The following is a 23,370-nucleotide window of genomic DNA, read 5'->3' on the forward strand; positions in this document are numbered from 1 at the left end:
AGGATTCAAACCCTGTGCTACAGAATCATTAGGAAGTAATGTTTACTGCATTATGGAGACATGCATGGATAGATGGATGAATAATTTTATATCAAGAATATATATAATTTTATATTATGGCTGCCTCCCCGTAAAAAGTGTCTTAGGCAGGTGACCTTAATCACTCAGTAAGGGCTTTTTGTATAATAAACATTTCTCTACATTCTTTTTGGAATTTCTTATGTAGTTCCACAGTACTACACTGATTTTATTTTACCAAAGTTTGAGTTTTTAAAGTACTTCACCAGAGTGTTTTTCTGTCTGTATTATCATAGGTGAACATTGAACAAAACATTACTTCTCAAACAAGTCCTGTATTTTCTATCATACTTATCGGTGTCATAGGAAGCTTCTGCCTATTCCAGCAGCACTGAGTGCATGGCAGGACCCGGCCATACATGGAGTGGCAGTGCACTGCTGTACATTTATTGAAGTTTAACTTCAAAATTTCAATAAAGCTTCTGCTCATTCCATCTTGCAGTATCCAATGGGCTTGGAGTTAGGTATTATATTACCTGACTTTTATTGAAAGCATCAGACTGCTGCCTCTACCTGTGGTTTGTTTTGCACTCTGTCCTGCTGGGGTGTGGTCCAGGCCCCTGCTTACCTATACTGGACTAAGAGGATTAGAAAAGGGATTGGAGGATAAATATATATTAATATTCTGTTGAAGTAACTGTTTTCTAGTTCATCTGCTGATTTTACCAATTTGCATTAAAATGAAGTATAAAGCTGACAACTCACATTTTGGTACCCACAGCACTTAATGTTTCTGATAAAGATTCCATTTCCTGTAGCCAAATTTAGAACATCTTGTAACACTTTGCTCATGGCTTTTGATGCCAGTTGTTACACCATGTTGATTCAGAATTGACACTACCTGCCTTGTCATCTTATTAAAGTTTAACTACTGAAATAATCAAATCTAGCTGTCCTATTTATAAAGTATTTTATATTGATATAGTACTCTGGACGTCAGTCAGGAGATAGGAATAGGGTGCTAGTAAATTCCCCTACAGTAAAAGCCACACTTTGCATCTTTGGAAGGAATAAAACATTCAGTAATTGATAGAACAGTCAGTCTATCTGGTGGCAATTCTTTTCTGTCCACTTTTCAGATGTAAACTTAAGGCTTAGAGTTGATACACCTGTGAAGCAGGTTAAATCAGCCAGCACTAGTGGTTTCTTCAACAAGTACCAGTCACTGTATCAAAGTGAAAGTGGAAGCATTTTTACATTTACAACATAACCTGTATATTGTCATTAGAACAATTTAGATGAGAACGGGTCATTCAGCCCAACAAAGCTTGCCAGTCCTATCCACTTATTTCTTCCAAAAAAACATCAAGCCGAGTTTTGAAAGTCCCTAAAGTCTTACTGTCTACCACACTACTTGGTAGCTTATGGTTCTTTGTGTAAAAAAAAAAACAAACTTCCTAATGTTTGTGTGAAATTTACTCTTAACAAGTTTCCAACTGTGTCCCTGTGTTCTTGATGAACTCATTTTAAAATAACAGTCTGTTATTTATCCACTGTATTAATTCCCTTCATAATTTTAAACACTTCTATCATGTCACCTCTTAATCTTCTGAAAAGGCTCAGCTCTTTTAATCTATCCTCATAATTCATCCCCTGCACAATGAATACAGTGAGGACTGATTGAGGTCATTTATGTTAGGTAGAATGCCTAGAGGGGGCTGGGTGGTCTTGTGGCCTGGAACCCCTGCAGATTTTATTTTTTCTCCATCCGTCTGGATTTTATTTTGTTTTTTCTGTACTCCCTGGCCATCGGACCTTACTTTTATTCTGTGTTAATTAGTGTTCTCTTATTTTAATTCTTATTTTGTCTTTTTTTCTCTTTCTTCATCATGTAAAGCACTTTGAGCTACATTATTTGTATGAAAATGTGCTATATAAATAAATGTTTTTGTTGTTGTAGTAGTCCTGGAAACAGTCTAGTTTCCTAGTCATTAAATCTATTTAAGTTAAATGTAAAAGTGTTCTGTGATTTTATGTATGGGGAATATTAGTTTTTAGGTAAGCTACTGTAGTTTTATGCATACAATGATGATAAAATGTGGCAGCATGTTGCAAGCTGATTAGCACATGCAAGTAAGAATTTCACAGCATTGCACTTATGACAAAAATATCCTTAGAACCTATAATGATTGGTTACTGCAGTAGTTTAAAGAAGGGTAGGAAAATTATATGTACAGAATAAAGTGAAAGTACTGTTTAGATGCAACTTAATAAGGTGCATGACAAATAAAACCAAGGATACAACAATTCATTAAACTTGTAGATGCCCTAAAAATTAGACTGTACAGAAATGAGTATTTTTTTTAGTGTCTTTCTAAACTTAAGAACTATTTGATTTATTTTGCCAGTTTTTTTTTTCCTTAATTTTTATATACCACGCCTTTGATAACTTACACTTAGGAAATAGTTTCAAAGCATTTCTTCTGAGTTAATGCTTTTATTGCTGCTCTTGTGTTTGTCTGAAGCATTTTGAAAACTGTAAGTTGTTGGGGAAATATGCAGCAGTTAAAGAAAGAAATGTATCTTGTAAATTTGTTCTTTATTTATTTCGGCTTATACAATTTCTAGTATTAGGAATTTGGTAGTTTTCGCATACCCCTTGGGGTCAGAGTGCAGGGTCAGCCATTGTACAGCACCCCTGGAGCAATTGAAGGTTAAGGGCCTTGCTCAAGGGCCCAGCAGAGCAGTGGCCTTATTGGCAGTGACGGGGATTTGAACTGGCAACCTTCGGGATACCAGCGCAGATCCTTAGCCTCAGAGCCACCACTCCGCCCACAACTAAATACTGGTGTTATTATAAATTCCTTTAAAATTAGGTGGCTATTGCGACATCTGATTTTTCCTTATGCTAAGAAAGCTGCATGCATGTGCAGTTTTTGCAGTAGACAGCTGTACAACCCTTGGCACCTGATCTGGTTCACATACAGTTTACATCTTGTTCTGGTGTACATTGACAACATTTAGACATCCTTAAATGTTATTCTTCTTTTTCTTTTGGCTGCTCCCGTTAGGTGTTGCCACAGCAGATCATCTTTCTCCATATCTTCCCGTCCTCTACATCTTGTTCTGTTAAATCCATCCCCTGCATGTCCTCTCTCACCACATCCATAAACCTTCTCTTAGGCCTTCCTCTTACCTGGCAGCTCTACCCTTAACATCCTTTCCCAATATACTCAGCATCTCTCCTCTGCACATGTCTAAACCAACGCAATCTCGCCTCTCTGATTTTCTCTCCCAACCGTCCAACCTGAGCCGACCCTCTGATGTACTAATTTCTAATCCTGTCCATCCTCGTCATACCTAGGGTTGCCAGATTAGAAAATTAGAAATACGGGACACTCTTAAAATCTCTCTCTATATTACTATATATATAAATTTAAACATGCTCCTACACACCCATACCAATATATTATATAAAAGTAGAAACATAAGTTAAAAACACAAAGCAAGGATTTTAGTTGGTTATGAGGAAAACAAAAGTAAAATCATTTGAAAATTATTTAATACAAGCTAAAAAAATCCGTAAAAGTGAAATCATTTGAAAATATTTATTTAATACAGACAACAGAGAAATAGTATTGTTATTTAATACAGGCAGTTAGAAAAAAAGTGGCCCATGGCAAGTAGTAACAACACACTTTGTTGACGGTCACTGTATGTTGCAATGCTGATCCAGAACTGCACAGCAGTGTGGTTGGAGAGCAAAACAGTAAGAGTGTCGCTGTCCTCAGCCAGCCGTAGCAACTGAACAAGTTGCAGACAGGCAGCAAATACGAATTTACTCATTACATTTGGGTTATTTTCATCAAGAGAATATGAGAAAAGAAAGTATAATTACTTATAAAGTTACAACTAAGTAATAATAAATATATTAAATATATAAAATAATAAAATATATTTTTATTATGAAATTTGAAAATGAACAATATGCGGGACATTTGAGTGTCCCTGAAAGGTCAGTACGGGACAGGGGTCAAAATGATGAAATATGGGGCATATCCCGTATATATGGGACGTTTGGCAACCCTACACACCCAATGAAAATCTTACCACCTTTAACTCTGCCACCTCCAGCTCTGTCTCCTGTTTTTTGATCAGTGCCACCGTTTCCAACCCATATAACATAGCTGGTCTTACTGCCGTCCTGTACAGTAAATTTAAAACTGCGGGCTACAGCGGGGAGGGAGCGTACGCTTGAACAGACAGAAAACAATCACGCCTTAATAAGGCTGCGCTAAAAGCAAAAACAACGGGCTGGTGACTGCGCCTGCATGTTTATTGACAGATAGGCCGGCATTTTGCACGGAATATGCGTTAAATTAAAAGCGAAAACGCGCGCAAGCATGGCTGAACACGAGGATATCCGTAACTATCACACCTTAGTGCGCCTGCGCCACTGGATTCCTCAACGCACAGAAACCTTCATGAAATCCCCCAACCGCAAGTTTCAAAACGCATGCACACAAATTTAGCCGTCCGATTCAGACTTTCTAATTTAATCTAACCGTCACTTCTTAAAAATGTGTTGAGGAAAACCCAGACACTGAGAAAACATGAAAACTACGCACAATCAGATACCGTGACGGGCTTTGAAGTCATCTAGCCATCTAGTTTTTGTAACATACAACACGCAATTGAAATTGGTACGCATAGGTTTAGCTGAATACAAAGTAATTTCTGCTAAATCTGTACAGTCGCACTTTATTGTTATTTTGTTTTCCATGAAAACTCTCAACTCGCTTCATGAGTGGAGCATTTGCCGGAATGTGTGATCGTCCTCTGCCTTGCTGCATTCATCACGTTATGCACGCCATTCCTCCTGGCAATTCGACTTTCATATTTAAAAAGGAACAGCGTTGCATTGTCAGGTGATGTTGAACCATTTGTTTTAACGGCAGTATTTGAAGGTGTCACTCCAGCAGTAGGGGGCTCGCTGTGTAAATTTTTTTAATTAGAGAATCTTTTTTTCAAATCAGAGGAGATAAAATATCTGTAATTAACATCGTTACAAGCCTGTGCCACTCCGTTTATGTGCGTGGTATCGTAGCAGCAGAAGCCCGTCAAAGTGACCATGGACCGCTGATGTCGCTCACACCAAAGGATATGGAGCTGGTTATAATAATATAGGTTTCTTAGCCATAATCTTTAAGAAGTACACCTGCATTTTCAGCTGCTTCAAGAATGCAGAAATTAGCTTTTGTTATGCATCATTTTTTTTCGCATGGCTTTTCATCTTGCTGCAAAAATACAAGTGTGTTTTAAGACAGAGAAAGGGACACTTTCTTACAACTGCCATCCATTCTTATCATTTATCGAAGATGAGATTTTGATTCAAGACATCTTTTATATGTATATGGCAAGAAAGAAATACTTGTAGATGCTGAGGTGAGAAGAAAATCTAATAGAAGATGGGTGACTCTGTCTTAGAAAAGGCAAAAATAGGTGTAGTTTAATGTACGACATGGCATTCAGCGTTGAAATATCAGCAAGGCCAGAAGAATCCAAATGTCCGGATGGAGATCGTTCAAATGAATCCCACAGATTTAATAACACCGAGGTGTGTGCGAGTTTAAGGTAAGTGAATAATCTGAACGGTGGGCCCAGGACTGATCATTAAGGTGGAAGCTCCAAACAGTATGCAAGACTCAGAAAGCGTGAAGAAAGATGTGATTTGAAGATGATGTTATTAGTTTTGTGCTCTTTATCTCCAGTTTGAGGGATGTATGTTATGACATACATATATATAAAACTGCTCAAAACAATTAAAGGAACACTTTGAAAACACATCAGATCTCAATGGAAAAAAATATGCTGGATATCTCTACTGATATGGACTGGGTAATGTGTAAGGAACGAAAGGATGCCACATTGTTTGATGGAAATGAAAATTATCAACCTATAGAGGGCTGAATTCAAAGACACCCCAAAAATCAAAGTGAAAAAATGATGTGGCATGCGAGTCCATTTTCATTGCAGCAATTCAAAATCGTACTCAGTAGTTTGTATGGCCCCCAACGTTGGGGCATGCACCTAATGAGACGATGGATGGTGTCCTTGGGGATCTCCTCCCAGATCTGGACCAGGACATCGCTGAGCTGCTGGACAGTCTGAGGTGTAACCTGGCGGTGTTGGATGGACCGAAACATAATGTCCCCGAGGTGTTCTATTGGATTTGGGTCAGGCGAGCGTGGGGGCCAGTCAGCAGTATCAATTCCTTCATCCTCCAGGAACTGCCTGCATACTCTCGTCACATGAGACTGGGCATTGTCGTGCACCAGGAGGAACCCAGGACCCACTGCACCAGCATGCACCAGTCCTGCCGATGGGTTAAGGACCTTCCAAGGCCCTGTCCAGCTCTCCTAACTGCCTGTCTCCTGGAATGTCCTCAATGCCCTTGAGACTGTGTTGGGAGACACAGCAAACCTTCTGGCAACGGCACGTATTGATGTGCCATCCTGGAGAAGTTGGACTACCTGTGCCACCTCTGTAGGGTCCAGGTATCGCCTCATGCTACCAGTAGTGACATTGACCATAGCCAAATGCAAAACTAGTGAAAAACAGCCAGAAAAGATGAGGACGCAAAAATGTCTGGCTTCCACCTGTTAAACCATTCCTGTTTTGGGGGTTGTCTCATTGTTTCCCCTCTAGTGCACCTGTTGTTAATTTCATTAACACCAAAGCAGCCCAAACTGATTAACAACCCCCTCAGCTACTTAACTGACCAGATCAATATTCCAGAAGTTTCATTGACTTGATGCTATACTCTGATTAAAAAGTGTTTCTTTTATTTTTTTGAGCAGTATATATATATATATATATATATATATATATTAAGGTAAATCTGCATAGGTTTTGGGCAATCAGATGAAGAATGCATTTTTTTATAAATTGAGTAGATAGTAAGGTCAGGGGTTTTAAATTTTAAAGTTATTTTAAAATGTTGCCCCATTCCCAGTTTCTTTCCAATTTCCAATCCCTCCAAACTGACAACCTAGGTTGTGGAATGAAGGCTCTAATCCGGTATGTTATGTTAGTTTGTGATTGAATCAGAATGATCAGGTCTTGTACAACCTACAGTGAGGAAGGCAGTGGCTCCTCATTGTTTATTTTACTAGTAAGGTTTTGCACATTGTTAATTATGACATAGTTTTGGAGAAAGTTCTATATTCAGATTTGGAGGTTTGGTGCTTCTTGTCTTGCTATATGGTTGTAAGACATGGACGCTATCCAGTGACCTGAGATGAAGACTGGACTCCTTTGGTACTGTGTCTCTCCGGAAAATCCTTGGGACTTTGTGTCGAAATGAGCAGTTGCTCATGGAGTCTCGAATGAGGCACATTACCTGCATTGTGAGGGAGCATCAGTTACGGCACTATGGCCATGTGGCGCGTTTCCCAGAGGGTGATCCAGCTGGTAAGATCCTCATTGTTGGGGACCCGAGTGGCTGGAACCAGGCCAAGGGGTCGCCCACTTAACACCTGGCTGCGGCAGATAGAGGGTCATTTCCGGAGGGTGGGACTGGACCGCGTGTCTGCCTGGGGGGTTGCCTACTGGGATCCGCATTGTTTCTTTGTGTAGTGGGTGCAGCAACGCACTGTACCAGTGCATGCTCCCCAACTTGACTTGACTGCAAAGTGGCTACCAGCAGCATGCATATAGATAATAGGTGATTCGCTAATGATTCGTTCTTTTTGAACAACTCTTTTCAGTGAATCATATGAGCCATTTACTGAGCACGAATGAATCACTTCTGTGGAGCTATATAGGAGTGCTAAAGCGAATTACTCCTTTTAGTATGATGTCATCAGCATCTTTCACTGATAGATATTTAAAGTGCATGGGCAAAATCCACCTGAATGCTAAGTGTTGACCCATTTGATTTGTGAACAAGTCATTACCCGAGAATCAGTCTAATGATTCTCGTTCATTTGATTCTTCATTATGAGAATCAGTTTAACCAGTTTTGTTTGTTTGATTTGTGAACGAATCATTATGAGTTGCACAATTCTCATTCACTTCTGATTTTGTAACTGAACATCATATTTTAATTATGTATTATAAATGTTTTAGCATGTTTTGTGTATGGAAACAGGACAATGGCATATGAATTATCATGTTAAGTATATAAATAATTGTATATAAATAATTATATATACTTAATTATATATATGTGATTGTATACATTGTAGCGTCAGCACTGAGCACCGCAATGGATACATTCTCTGCTCTTTACATAGCTCTTTGAGGTGGCTCATAGTCCTTAAAAGTAGTGCCCACCTTTTGTTGCACCAGGTGGAAAAGCATGCGACTTTGCAGGCTTGTCATTTATATGGTGTCCCTGCCACTGCTGATGTAATACTACCTCATATTTAGGTGACTCATCAAGGCTGATGTGACTTGTCAGTGCTGTTACAATATATTCAGTTATATATAAATCAATAAATCATGATATTATTTATATACAGAAAAACATATACTGTGTATCAAAGCAATGTTTGAATTATTCAATTATATATTTGTGATGTGATCAGAGGGAAAACCTGGACTTTCTGTATACACCAATCTGTAAATGAATTGAACAAATCAAATGAATCAAAAGAATCAATTCACTTAAACGCAGTTTGAAAGAATCTTATCAGTACAATGAATCTAAATGCACATTACTGAGGGATGGCTGCAATTGGCTCGATCCCCTTTGCTGTTCCCATTATTTACTGAAGTTCCCCTTTCTCCTGTTAGGACCAGAGCACAAGGGTGCACTCCTTTTTCCTTGTAACAAACAGAGAAAATGCCATCTTAAATACATCCTTTGCTAAAGCAAGGTAGGCAGTTGTTTATGGTCTATAGTTGTTACTATCAATTTCACAAAAACAAAGCAAAAAATAATAATAATAATCTATAAGAAGAATTAGTGCGCTGGTTGTGTTGTCTTGCATGACGCTATGGCGTAGAAGGTATTTATAATGTCTTAGCTCAATTCGCGCATATTGAATTTAATTATAATGCCTGCATTATTTGTTTGCTTGTTATGGTTTTTCATCCATGTTCCACTATTCCCTGTTTATCACAGCGCACAACATTTTCTTCCGTTTAGCTGAAATGCTTTTCAATATGAGTTTTCCATGAGTGCAGGTTCAATAAGGTACCCATTGGTGCAGGTGAAAGCATTGCCTTAATTACATTTGCAGTAAATAAACTAGAGAAACTAACAAACTATTGTGGTACAAAAATGCAGTGTTTAGGCAGTTTCAAATGAAAACGTGCTACAAAGGACTTTAGTTATCTACCAGTGCTCTTTAAAATGCAAGCAGACAAGTTCTCAGGAGATCGTAAGAGGAACTTTTTTCAGGAAAGTGTTGAGTCTTGACAGCTAATTGAACTAAATGATTTGCCACTGAGTGACATTTTATATTCTTGCTGAAGCCCCTTTCGGGGCTCCATAGGATTATGTTATATATACGAAACCAAGAGTGAATTTTGCTTAAAACTGGGTGGGAACAATTAGACAGCTCACTTATTGTCACATTTCTAAACCAATCTAATGTGTCATGAAGACAGCTCTCAAAGTAGGGGTAGTGGTTTTGAATTGCAGAGTGAAGATGTGCTCCTGTTGACATGGTCTGACAGAGAGCTTGCTTCTTGATTATGATGAATTGACACCAGCCAAAAAATCACCTAAAAAAACCCTTTTCGATATATAATTGTGTGTCACATGTGTAGAGAGTACATTGCACATGTTAAAATTAAACATAACCTGTTGCAAGGGAAAAACCTTTCCATAAAATCAGAATTTATATTGACATTCAGTCTAAAATTAGACTATCTTACAAGTGTTGTTGGTAGCATAGACTGTAGTAGAGAGACACAATATAGTAGCAGGTGGGATGATTTGTTTCTCCGTTTTAACAAAAAGACACTTACTGAGAAGCAGAGGAGCATCTTAAAAAGATAAGTATAACAGTGTTAATTAATTAAAAATTAATTTAAAAACAGTTAGATGCAACAAAGCTATTTCCTATAATATAATGAGCAAATAATTTGTTGATGTTCAAATGACTACCAAATGCCATTGAACTCTAAATATACAAAGCCATATCTGCATGCTTACATAGTGAATTAGGGAGCAGGAGTTTTTGAGAGATGCACTTTTGATAGTTTGATTTGTTTTGTATATTAAGGGTTCTGTTTGAATGAGTGAACTTGTTATCATTATTTTTATATGTGGTTCTGTTTTCTTTATATTCATTGATTTCTTCTAGTTTAAGGAGGCAGAAGTCAGATCTAAGATAATAGCTTTTATCACAACACCTAGAATGTTTGCTTTTGTACTTACAGCATATATATATATGGTTGAAATAGTTTACTGTCAAATAAATGCAAAGAGTACGCGACACGTGTTTCGCCCTCATTCTGGGCTCATCAGGCGTACAAACTCCACCGCACTCCCTCTCGGGAATCGAACCTCGGACGTCAGCGCCAGAGGCGATGCCCCTAACGTTGCGCCACGGCGTGTGGTTCGTTTATTTGACAGCATGTAGATCGGGGTAATTACATTCACGGCATTTGTAGTCTGTGTCACAATCTGATTGTATGGGTGGTTACCCACCAGGTAACGCTTGTGGTTGGCCAGCAGTCTGCTAACATCCACCACGGTGCCCTCAGTTTGTGAGGAGCAGATCATAGAATGGTTGAAATAGTTTACTGTCAAATAAATGCAAAGAGTACGCGACACGTGTTTCGCCCTCATTCTGGGCTCATCAGGCGTACAAACTCCACTGCACTCCCTCAACGAACCACACGCCGTGGCGCAACGTTAGGGGCATCGCCTCTGGCACCGAGGTTCGATTCCCGAGAGGTGACCAAAAGGTCTGTGCACATTATTGGCAGTCAGATTTCCTACACATACTGTATTTGCAATTATGCAACTGTTCAAATTGTTTGTCAACCTTTTTTATCTAAAGCAATTCATTTAGATGATTGGTTGATTAAATACAATTACTGCAAGTGACTCATGTATATAAAAAAAAACAAAAAACTGATTTATGCTTTGGGCCATAGATGTTACATGTTAATTTGGTGTTTCTCTCTTGTAACAAACACAACTTTTTCTACTGCTCAATAATAATTTAAATTAGGTTCCTGTTAACTACAACAGTGATATTCATACCTGAGGTACCTCTATTTAAAATTTTATTCTTGCAGTATATGAAAAATGTGGATTTTTTTGATAAATTTTTTTTCAAGGACTACTTGTCAGACAACTGTCAACTCTCTGCTGCTCATGACTTTGTTTTGTGCTCTTTAGTTCCATTATGTTTAGCACCCGTTTAAGAGTGTTGTTTATGGTAAAGTGAGTTATTTATTTATTTTCATCAAAAATAACCTTACAATTCTTATATTATGCAGTATATTATCTATAATGTCCTAACAATTAGGAAAATTCCCATCTAACAGTTTTAATCAAATATGAATTTTAAAAGTAAAGGGTTTCATGGGACTAATTTTTTAAATCCAATTCCCATTAGTATCCTTCCAACTACTGCAGTGAATCAATTTGACCGCTTTCTTCCGCAGCATTAAAAAATGATTTCCTGTGATGCAAAGTATTAAGTTAAGCCCCATGGGACTCCCTCCAGAATGCATGCCTATATGTGTTAAAGTGCTGCAGAAATTCAATAAAACATTCACCAGAGTTTGTCATATGATCATATAGGCTGACAAATAAAATCCACACTTTTTATTTTTAGATCACTTTCCCTATTTGTGTTGGTTGTGAATGTCAGTTTAGCTTGTCTTTGACATTGGCTTTTGAGCTGTTTCTGCATCCTCCTCCAACATTCAGTTTCACATTTATCTATCTATAACTTTCCGCTTGACAGGAATGTGCATCATTTTCTTTGTTCTTATTGGCTTAATTGAAACACACTGCATAAAACATCAAAGTGTATCTTAAAAACAATGATTCAGATTAATGTTGCAAGTGAAAAAACAGAAATGTTTTTAAAGACTTAGATAACATTAATCCAGCATCATATTCCTTGACCCTTTTCTTACACCCACAGTACTAAAATTGCTTCCAGTGCTACAAAGAATTAAGTAAATTTCTTCGGAATTACCATAGAAATGCAGGTATCTAGTGGAAGTCCACCTTATGGTCTGTGCCTCAGGCTGCATAGAATTGGCAGGTGGGCCTTAGACAAGCATTTTACTCGTTGGGTGAAAAGAATCATTGAATAAGTGTCAGGGAGTATAAGAGGAAGCATGTTGAACTACCACAAAATGATAGACAAGTGGGCAAACTAGACAGAGATTTAAAACCCTGTAGCCACATTAAGTCCACATAAGCAGCATGGTTATTCTTTACTATTCTGTTTGTGACATTTTAAGTTCTCCTTTTGCTTGTCTATGTTCTGGAATTTTCCTGATGAACAGGGCCTATGTTTTTAATAAATTGGGTTATCTGTGGCATTCATCTAGATATGAGGATGCCATGAAATCATCCCTTAGAAATCTTATGTTTTTTCATAACAGTATATGACTCAGGGTCTCAAAGTGAGCTAGTGCTGAGGCATTATTGCACAAAGGAATGATTTCATTTTCCCCTTTGTCTGGCTGTAATAGTTGAATATGGCCAATTTGAGAAATAACATGGCATAAAATTCTACTAATTGCACTAAAAGATTCAATACAGGGGTCAGGTGGTTCCTATCTATCCTGGTTCCTTCAGGCTCAAGTCCGAAACCAGAAGTCAGCAAGGTGCCAATTCATTACAGAAACTATTTATGCAAATAAATACACCCATACTCAAATATGGCCCATTTATACTTTGCAATTAATCTATCACACACATCTTTGTGGATGTAAGTGGAAAACATATGCAAATACATGGAGAGCTTATGTAGTCCACACAGGCAAAGACTGCACCCAGGATTCTGACCAAAGAAGCTGGATAGGTGAAGTAAAAGCGCTAACCAGTGTGTCACTGTGCCACCATTATATAATATACTGGGAATTGCCAGAGACCATATGATACAATACTATCCCCATAGTTGAGTCACAACATGCTAGTATTGTTTTTTTATATATTTTTTAGTTTATTAGGAATTCTTGATTTCAAAAGTTCAAAAATACCTTAAATGTCCCAAAATAGATTAAACAATGCATCTTTCTGGAAAGAAATTTGTAAAGCAAATCTTAATAATTTTTTACAACAAGAAATAATACTTTGCAACAAACAGAAAAGATGCAGAAAAGGAAACTAAGCATAAGCCTTGGAACACACCCTGACTGAAACATAACAAATGGAATGCATTTACTAATGCATATAATTAAATTATGCTGCTTTTTCATTCCAATTTAGTTGTTTCAGGTTGATGATATATTATGATGAAAAACATTACAATACTCAACCTTCAGCCATCTCATACAGTATATACAGAATACTGTATGTACATGGAGATATAGATAGATATATTTTGAGGTTTCCAAACTCTTTTAGGACCCCCCCCCCCCAATGTACTGAGACTCAGCCTCGTGTTTTGGGGTGCAAGACAGTGACTCACTCATCAAAATATATATATATGTGTACTAGCGGGACAAGCCCCCCTGGCGGCTTCTGCGCCCAACCCCCAATTGCGGCCAGTTTTCTGCTCATGTTGTGAACAGGGGGGGCTGAACATACCCCAAGGAGACGCGGTCGCTCCTCCGAAAACCCCCTCTTAAATGGTGATACAATGAGAAACAAATACAACTCCTACATCTCCTCTTTGCTCAATCAGCTGCTGGCTTCCTGCCGTTGCCGTGCTGCATGATCTGCAACTCACACGGTACTTCGAACATTTAAAAGCCTGTACAGCAGCTGTCCTACTCTTTGTCTTTTATTTCTGGCCCCAGGCGTGGTTAAATCTGTAAGTCTCATCTCACAGGACGTGAGTTCTTGATATTTTTTAGTTTATAATTTAAAAACGGAATAAGAATCTGAAAGTCTAACAACATCACATTAAACTTCGATAAATTCTGAAAAGAATGATACCAAACGTATATATGTAGGTTTTAAAATAAGCCCGATTTAAAGTGTGACAAAAAACATGACATAAAAAGTCACATAAAATCGTTGCACTTTTAGGCTTCGGATTTTATATATATAGAGTAGATATATATATTATATTTATATATAGGTATGATCACAATCTGATTATTTGGGTGGACACCTACATATATGTATGTATATATATATATATATATATATATATATATATATATATATATATATATATATATATATATATATAGTATATATATATATATATATACGTATATAATGTATATATGAACATCCATCCATCTATTTTCCAACCCACTGAATCCTAACACAGGGTCACGGGGGTCTGCTGGAGCCAATCCCAGCCAACACAGGGCACAAGGCAGGAACCAATCCCGAGCAGGGTGCCAACCCATCGCAGGACACACACAAACACATCCACACACCAAGCACCCACTAGGGCCAATTTAGAATCGCCAATCCACCTAACCTGCATGTCTTTGGACTGTGGGAGGAAACCAGAGCGCCCGGAGGAAACCCACACAGACACGGGGAGAACATGCAAACTCCACACAGGGAGGACCTGGGAAGCGAACCCAGGTCTCCTAACTGTGAGGCAGCAGCGCTACCACTGCGCCACCCATATATAAATATTTTTACCTAAATTAAAATTTTACAATTAAATATGAATCCAGTATAAATTTGATACATATGTTTTCTAAATTGCTTGTTCTGTGAATATTAACAGTATATTGTTATGAACTAATGTTTACATTTAGTTAAAAAGCACTTGCAAGGTGAAGTAAGTAGGAAGCGTTCATAACGAAAAGTAATTTTTAGACCTTAGTTAATCACCATCTTACCCTTGTGGATATTGATTTATTTTGCTCTTGAGAAAAGACTATCATTAAATTGCTGTTGGAAAATTCTCTAGGTTATACTTTCTCATAAAAAAACTATTTTCATGAATCCTGAGCTGGCCCTTGGGATCTTGTACAACTCACAAACACGCATTTCTCTGTTATCTGCACCCTAAGGAATGTCCTTTACCAGGGTTTATACAGTACATGTCCCTTAAAGCTTTAAAATGATATTCAGTGAAGACATTTGAAGTTTTTCTCCTTTATTAAGCACCGATCTTAGTTTCAAAAATCTATAGCAGCACTCACCTGGCAGGTAAATTATTTTAGTAGTTTTTTACAGTAGTATTTTAATAATAAAGATTATTGATACATGATGTTAACTGGTTTACTTAATGTACTATATTATTGCTTCTTTATCATTTCTCATATTTAGGTTAAACTACTTGTTATTTAATGTTGTAAATTGGATTTTGGATAAATGTTTTAACATTAGTAGTGATGTATTTTGCTTAAGAAACAAGTGCAAAAATATTATGAGAAATTAAAATTAAATATATGAATTTATTAGATTTTATCTGATTCTGTTCATATTTATTAATATCAATCTCCCTACAATTAAATTGAATATTCATTTCAGGTTTGCAGTAGGATTGATGAACATAATTTGTTGCATTTGTTATACATTGTTAATATTTTGATATACAGTCTTTTATTGTGAAAAGTAAAAGATATTGACAGTTAACTTTAGACTTTTAACTTTAACTTTTAGATTTAACTTCAATATTTTACATTGCAAGGAATTCTGTCCTTGATGGTGCAAAATCTGATATTTATTATGAACTATGATCTTGCTTAAATAGGAAAGAATTAATATTTGTTTATTTTTAGGGTTATTTTATATTTTGCAGGGCTTGAATTTCATGTGTGGCAGATGGGATTTTCCTCCAACGTAACACTGGTACTGTGAGTGCTGTGCAGATTGGAGGCAGAACCTATGTGTTTTTCCCAGTTGATTCTGGGGTTTGTCAGGGCTGTTTTCTTGCTCCTACTCTGTTCAGTGCTTGCACGGACTGGGTGTTGGTCAGGGTTGTGGGGCGTCTGTTGGTGAAGAAAGATTCACGGATCTTAACTTTGCTAACAATGTTGTGATCTTCGCGGAGTCAATGGAGGCTTTGATCGGGGCTCTCAAGAGACTGAGCGACACGTCTGAGTGTCTGGATTTGCGATTGTCCTGGATAAAACAAAATCTAGGCCTTTAATGACCTCTTGAACAAAGACATCAGTAGCATGTCTGTCTGCGGAGAGAGCATCAACCTTGTTGAGAGGTTTATTTACCTCGGCAGTAACACTCATGTCTCTGGTGACTTTTTTTATGAAGTCAGTAGACGGATTGGGAGAGCATGGGGGGTCATGAGGTCACTGGAAAGGGGTTTGTGCTGCTCCCCATATCTTTTGCTATGTGGTACCCAATGATGAGAATCCTTGGGTACTGCTGGTTTGACTTTGCGTTGAATGAGCAGTTGCTCATGGATTATGGAATGAGGCACATTACCCGCATTGTGAGGGAGCATCAGTTACAGCAGTAGAGAGTGTAATCTGGCTTAAAGGATCCTCATTATTTAGGACCTGAGTGACCGAACCAGGCCAAGAGGACTCCCACGTGACACCTTGATATGGTAGATAGATGGTAATTTCTGTAAGGTGGGACTGGACCATGTGTCTGCCTGGGGGGTTGCCAACCAAGATCCTGAGCTGTTTTGTTGTGTGGTGGGTGCAGCAACATGCCGTACCAGTGCATGCTTCCCAACCTGACCTGACCTGTAACAATAAATGGGGGAATTGTATTGGCTTGGCAGGGATTCAAAGTAAGGTTTGTAAAGAATGATATGATCGCAATGGACTAAATGGTTAATCTTAGCATGTGTACATACAAAATATTTTCAATTACATTTTCTGTCTGTTAAATAAAAAAATAAATACTGCTTAAATCAATACTAAAAATAAAAACATTATTATGTCATTGCAATATGAAAAAAATACCAAGATGATTAAAAATATAAAAAGTCTTAAAAGCTGTCAGTTTTCAGATCAGTTTTTTTAGAAAATCATTTTGTCAGGGTAGAGATATTGCTGTTACTAAGGTTTATTTACAATATTACTTGGAGTAAAAATACCTGGTTAATAAAACTGAAGAGTACTATTTAAATGACAGTCAAATTCATTATTATTTCAACTGTCATAGATTCGTTATGGTTTTAAATTCTACAATCTCCCTGATTTTTTAGATTTAACCCAAGTTTAAGGTTACCTTTATGAAATCAAATTATGCAGTCGAAGATCAATCCACTTTTTCAGAATTTTTGTAAAGTAGCCTTTGTTCTTTTGTTTTAAGGTGCTTCAAATAAATAATCAGACTCTGATATTGCTTATGCCTGTGTACTAATCTAGAACGTGCCATTGTGTTGACTGATTGTATTTAAATTAATTCCTCATAGCTGGAGACTGCATCCCATCCCACTTGCTCGCATACTACGAGTCATAAGTGCTTTCAATATCTTTTGTCACTTTTTGTTGTTATACTAATCGAAATTATTTAACTAATGACACAAATTTTATTTTTTCTGTTTTCTTTTCAGCAATGAAATATGCTGTTTTAGCTGCCCCACTAGTTGTACCTCTTTGAGACTATGCTCTTCTTTTAATGCATTACATTTATATCATTAGAGATATTTGTTGTGTACTTCAAAGCATTTCAAGCTGCCAGACCAATGTCTACAGTTTAGAATACTAACTTTTATGATGTAGTTAACTTATGGAATACCTCCTTTCAGCACTGTTGTAGAGGGATGTATTTGTGTGAGTGAGGGTCATGCAACATCCAAGTTGGTTCCTGCCTCTCACCCAGTGTAGCTGAGAAAGGCACCTGCACTCAGTAACCAACAACTGGAAAAGCCACATAGAAAATGTTTAAGTGAAAGGCTACTGTAGCCATGTTCGTGATAATCTTAGGGTGAAGGTGAAGCACGCATTTTTTTATAGGGCCATATTTAGTGCTGTATTAAAAAGAAATTAATTTAACCATCTTTTCAACTCCTTAATTTAAATGCATCACATTACAAATAAAAATGACTCCAACTGACAGCTGATTGATCACATCATTGCACTCACAAAAACTTGCAAGCATCATGTATCTTTATTTGTCAATTAATTCCACAATAGGATTAACATGAAATTAATGAAAACCTTTTTTACCTTGAAAGTGCAACTGGATCTCCCCCTTTTATTAAGTTAAACCATGGGAGATTTTTAAATAATAGGTACAATTCTCGCAATTCCATCCCAAAACGCAAGCCCTAAAAATTTTAGGATGGCGTGAAATAAGAACAGCAATGTTAAATGTTAGAGATGTTAGTTGTTAGATAAATAATACAAATACAGAGTGAGTCAAAATTACTTTACATCAAGTGCATGAACATTTGTTTTGTTTAACTTGCTTAATGCAGTATAGGACATCATGAGCAGAAGTCTTCAATGAACACAATGCACACATTCTAACTAGTAAATTTCCATCCATCCATTTTCCAACCCGCTGAATCCGAACACAGGGTCACGGGGACTAGTAAATTTAGAGTTTCCAAATATCTTATTATGTGCATATTTAAGACATGGGAGGAAACTGGAGTATCCTGAGAAAAAAAATAAGCAGTGAATAAAACAAATCTGTACAGTACATACGTAGGTGTGGTGCAGCACTCCACCCTTAAGAATGTAACACTGTGCTTCCAAAAGCTTCATATGCTTGTTGTTATATTAGCTTTTCCTCTGAGGTAATATATTACCAGTGGCTTTGGATTTGCTTAATACTGTATCTGTAACATTTTTTTAATCTTTATCTGTAACCTGAACTCATTATTCATAATTCAGCTATAGAAACTATAATCTAATCTAGAGTAATTGTGGGTGAAGTTTAATTAAAAAAACGCAAAATATGAGGCTTTCTAATTTCCTAGAATATTATACAATGAAGGCAAACAATTGTACCCATTTTATTGTAGCTCACAGAGGGGCACATCACCAAGTACCCCAGCACCTTTATTCCTAATGTATGAGTGGAGTAGGTTATTAGTCTTAGTAGCTGTAGGAGCAATTCAGATTTCTTAATAGCAAGAATTGCATGTCAGTTCAAAATGTATACCATACTCTGAGCCAAGGAGAAGTAAAGAATAAACTTGTCTTGACCTTGAGGCTAGATTCAAGTGTGCCAATAGGAAACTGAGCTTATCAAATACCTTATAGCTTCCGGTGAAAAATCTCCTAAAATATCATACTGTAGTTAACCCAGTGGAATGGAAATTTGCTGTTGATGGTATTAATAAAACATTGTAGCACTACTTGTACTTGTTATAATATCGATTTGTTTAATTAACCCCACCAAATTTTATGCTATGCTTTTCTGTTTTTCCTAATGCCATTTTGTATTTCGTGGATGCCACCATTTTGTAACTCACTGGGGCAAAAGGCCAACGTATAATTCACTTCCTTGTATCCAAGGCTACGAATAAATTCCCTTAAAATTAAGTGTATTGGTTAACATTTCCTGATACAAGAGCTTTAGTGTTGTCTTTTGACTTTAATTTAGAATTTTATTTGGATTTTGACTTTCTGGTTTTGGCCCCTGCCTGCTTTCTTTTGACTGTGTTTCATCTTCTGGTCTGTTCCCATTTAAAGAAATACTTCACCCAAAAATGATCTCTTTTATATGTAAGCTATCCAATGTAGGTTGTAGTGGAGGCTAAGAACAATTTCTAATCTCATGTTTATGTCGAGAAAAGACATAAAGTTACTGATAGATTGGGGCCCAAAAGTGACTGACCCTGAACAATAGCGATTAATAAGCATGACTTTATATGACTGAGCTTCCTGTTTATGCACTATTTTTATTTTTTGAAGTTATTTAACAATATTTTAGCAAAAAATACATGTGTTTTTGCCTGTTCTGAACATATGATTGGATGATTTGTGAGTTTTTTTTCATGGACTTTTTATATTGTTTGCTGTTGTTCAACATTTATCAGTATTTTGACCCTTTCTATCAGAAACTTTGAAAATCATGAAATCGTGAGATTAACAATTTGTCTCAGCTGTGAAGACAAAATACATGGTATAAGTAACATAAAATATATTTTAGTGAAATATTCCTTTAAAAACCTGCTGTTTCTGTCTAAAGCAGTAAAATACTTTTAAATGTATGAAAAATAAAATATGAAATATTTATAAAGTGAAAATGTCTTCAATCCCCATCACACCTGAGCAAATGCGGCTTGATTCTTTGAGTGAACTTTATTCCAGGAAATTACGAGACTTTGCAGAATGACTGAGAGAAACAGAGATAGAGATCCAGTGAGAATCCTTGACTGGGCCCTTTTCTAACTTGAAAACATGTGTGTAACGGTACTTGGGCTTTGAAGACCACCAGCCAAATACTTGTGGATTCAAGCAGGAAGATTTGCCTATTGGCTTTGACACAAGCTGTTCTCTAGTAGCTGACATGGAGGAAGCACATGTGACCATGAGTTTGAGAAATGTTCAGAGATTGATTCTAGCCCTCTTTAGAATGTCTCATCCCAACAACACAATTGGTTTTGTTTTATCTTAAGGTTAATAAATCAAAATTAGACATTATCGTTCCAATGCTTGCAATAGTTTTTCAAAAGCAAATTATGGAATGAACTGCATTTTCCTGTCATCACCTTTGAAATTCTCCTTTTGCTTCATCTATCCATTTTCCGAATGCTTATATGGTCATTGGTAAGTTGTGGGATGCTGGAGAAATGAACTCTGCATGGATTGTTAGTCCTCTTCAAGGCACCCTTGCATACGCTCACACATGCTGGTCTATTTATCAGTGTCACTCATCATATGTGGCAGATACGGGATGGAACAGGGTTATCTGGAGAAAGCCAATACAGACTTGAAGGAATAATGTTCAAACTCCACTCAGACAGTCACTAGGAAGAGAATCATATTCATTTCTATCGACCTTTGACCCTGTGCTTCTTAAAATAGTAATTTTGTCAGGAATTAATTTTTCCTGGTTTTTAAAATGACAAATCTTTTTGCATACTCAGTGAGTTCTTGAAAATTTAGCAATTTCTTTTTTTTTGTCTTACTTTCTTTTTCTCTTGGCAGGAATAGTATCATCATGTCTTTCAACATAAGCTCTTTGATGAATTCTACCAGTGCATTTTCAGAAGGACCCTCTGACTACAATTTCCCAGTTGAACGCTGGGTTGTTCAGCTACATGCATCTTTCTATGGTGTGGTGTTTGCTGTATTTTTTTACATTAATGCATTGATGGTGTTTATTTTCTTTAAAGAACACTATTTTCGGCAAAATGCACGATACATTTTGTTTATTAACTTTCTTGTTAATGAAACCATTCAATCTTTCTTGTCAATCCTTCTGTACATTTATTTAAGTCAAGGGGCAACCATGCTTTCTTTAGTTTGTGCAGTCTTTTTTTCTTTTATTTCTGCTACTAGCTTTTACTCTCCTTTGTTTCTTGCAGCAATGGCTATGGAGCGATACATTGCTGTCTGTAATCCTTTGAGACATGTGCAGATCTGTAGCAATAAATGGGTTTGCATTGTACTCTGCACCATCTTTTTCATTGGTGAAATACCTAATGTTGTGGTGTTCTCGTTGTTTACATCAGAACAGCCACTATCAGCCTTTTTTACATATAAATACTGTACTCGCGAAGTCTTCATCAATTCCCCATCTCAGAACACAGCCCGAATTGTATTTTATCTGATGTTTTTTGTACCAGTGTGGATTGTCATTATTTATACTTATTTCTGCATTATGATTGAAGCTAAGCGAGCAGCAGGAGATTCATCATCCCTTTCCAAGGCACAAAAAACAGTCTTCTTGCATGGAATTCAGATGTTACTGTGCATGACTTATTTCTGCCTGCCTCTTCTTGAGCTTTGCTTCTCGTCTGCTCCAGCTTATGTCCTACATCACACTCGCTTCATCTCCTACTTTTTGACCAACTTGCTGCCAAAAATACTGAGCCCACTGATTTATGGAGCCCGTGACGAAAACTTCAAAAAATATTTAAAGTTTCATCTTTCCTGTTTCACAAACAATGTCAGACCTTTGAATGTGAATAGTAAATAGAAACAGAAACTACCAATTTGCTTAATGTTTATAGAATTTTTATTGAAGTAAAGAATTTACTGTATGTTTGTATCTCCATTCCAAAGATCTTAACATGTTTCTAGAACTGACAACATAGTACAGTTTCTAAATATGAAAATAATTTGACTCACATAGGGTCACAAAGTAAACTAAAGTAGTAATGAGGTTTGATTTTACATGCTTGAGACTTTATCTTCTTCTTATTTGACCTTTTGCTGTAGTGATTGAACATAACCATTCTGTGAAATACAAAGACGTAACATATCATTCTCAGGGCAATTTAATTCTTTTCAGGTGGAGCAGGAACTCGTCCACCAGCATTGGGTACAAGTTAACAAAATCTCCAGACAGGGCACCAAGGGCTCAGACATGTACAGTATACACCCACTCTGACAAAAAGACTCACAATTTAGACTCACATATAGACATCTTTAGGATGTGAGAAAAAAAAATAAGTTACTGGAGAGAAAAAAAGAGACTTGGGAAGGATAGATAAACCCCACACAGACAAGACCTAAGTGCAATGCTTGAACACAAAACATTCAATTCATGCCCTTGAGAGTTATAGTACTACAAAAAATTATTTCCTCATTCCTGATTACCTGTGTAAGGGAAAACATATATATATATATATTCATATTCACTTATGCTTAAGTAATTGATATTTGCAGCTCTGACTAAGTCAGAGGAGGAAGGGGGCAATGAAGCTGCCTAAACAGTGTCATCATGAAAGGAGCTTGCACAACCTGTAATGCATTGGCTGGAGGGCAAATTATAACAGGAACCACCAGCAAAGTATTCCAGGTCTGGATTGGTCAGTGGGATGCATCACAAGTAGGAACCTAGGCGTTGTCATCAAATCAATAACTTGTAGACAGTCATATTTTTCTCCATCTGATGAAAGCAGTAAGAGAGCAGCTGATTTCCAGATGATACAGCATTGAATGGTGAGGGTAGGATCATGACCAAAGTAACATAATAACTGATAAATTGAACAGAAGTTAGATATTGACAAGTATTAGCTGTGAGTAGAACTGACACAGAGTGTGGGGTGTGTAAGGTGCAAGGACAGCCTTGTAGCATGGGTTGACAGGATCTGACAGCTATATAGGTGGCAACTACAGCTTTCAGACATCCTGAGATCTAGCCATTTTTGAAGTATGCAGTGGAATGATATGATCCAC

General features: G+C 37.0%; 1 protein-coding gene across 1 annotated transcript; it reads left to right on the forward strand.

The window, feature by feature from the left end:
• Positions 1–5,539: 5,539 nt before the first annotated feature.
• On the forward strand, positions 5,540–22,165 carry LOC127527532 (odorant receptor 131-2-like). The gene is made up of 2 exons (XM_051926594.1): positions 5,540–5,652; positions 21,172–22,165. Exons 1-2 carry the CDS (start codon positions 5,540–5,542, stop codon positions 22,163–22,165), a joined length of 1,107 nt encoding a protein of 368 aa, XP_051782554.1.
• The last annotated feature ends 1,205 nt before the right edge of the window (positions 22,166–23,370 follow it).

Source organism: Erpetoichthys calabaricus, chromosome 4, assembly GCF_900747795.2.
Source record: "Erpetoichthys calabaricus chromosome 4, fErpCal1.3, whole genome shotgun sequence".
NCBI lineage: Eukaryota > Metazoa > Chordata > Cladistia > Polypteriformes > Polypteridae > Erpetoichthys > Erpetoichthys calabaricus.

Excerpts from the sequence above, each read along its gene's own strand:
- LOC127527532 (XM_051926594.1), top strand. The coding sequence starts at position 5,540 with ATGGCATTCAGCGTTGAAATATCAGCAAGGCCAGAAGAATCCAAATGT. Across the intron at positions 5,653-21,171 it reads GAGGTGTGTGCGAGTTTAAG|GAATAGTATCATCATGTCTT; the intron begins GTAAGTGAATAA and ends TTCTCTTGGCAG.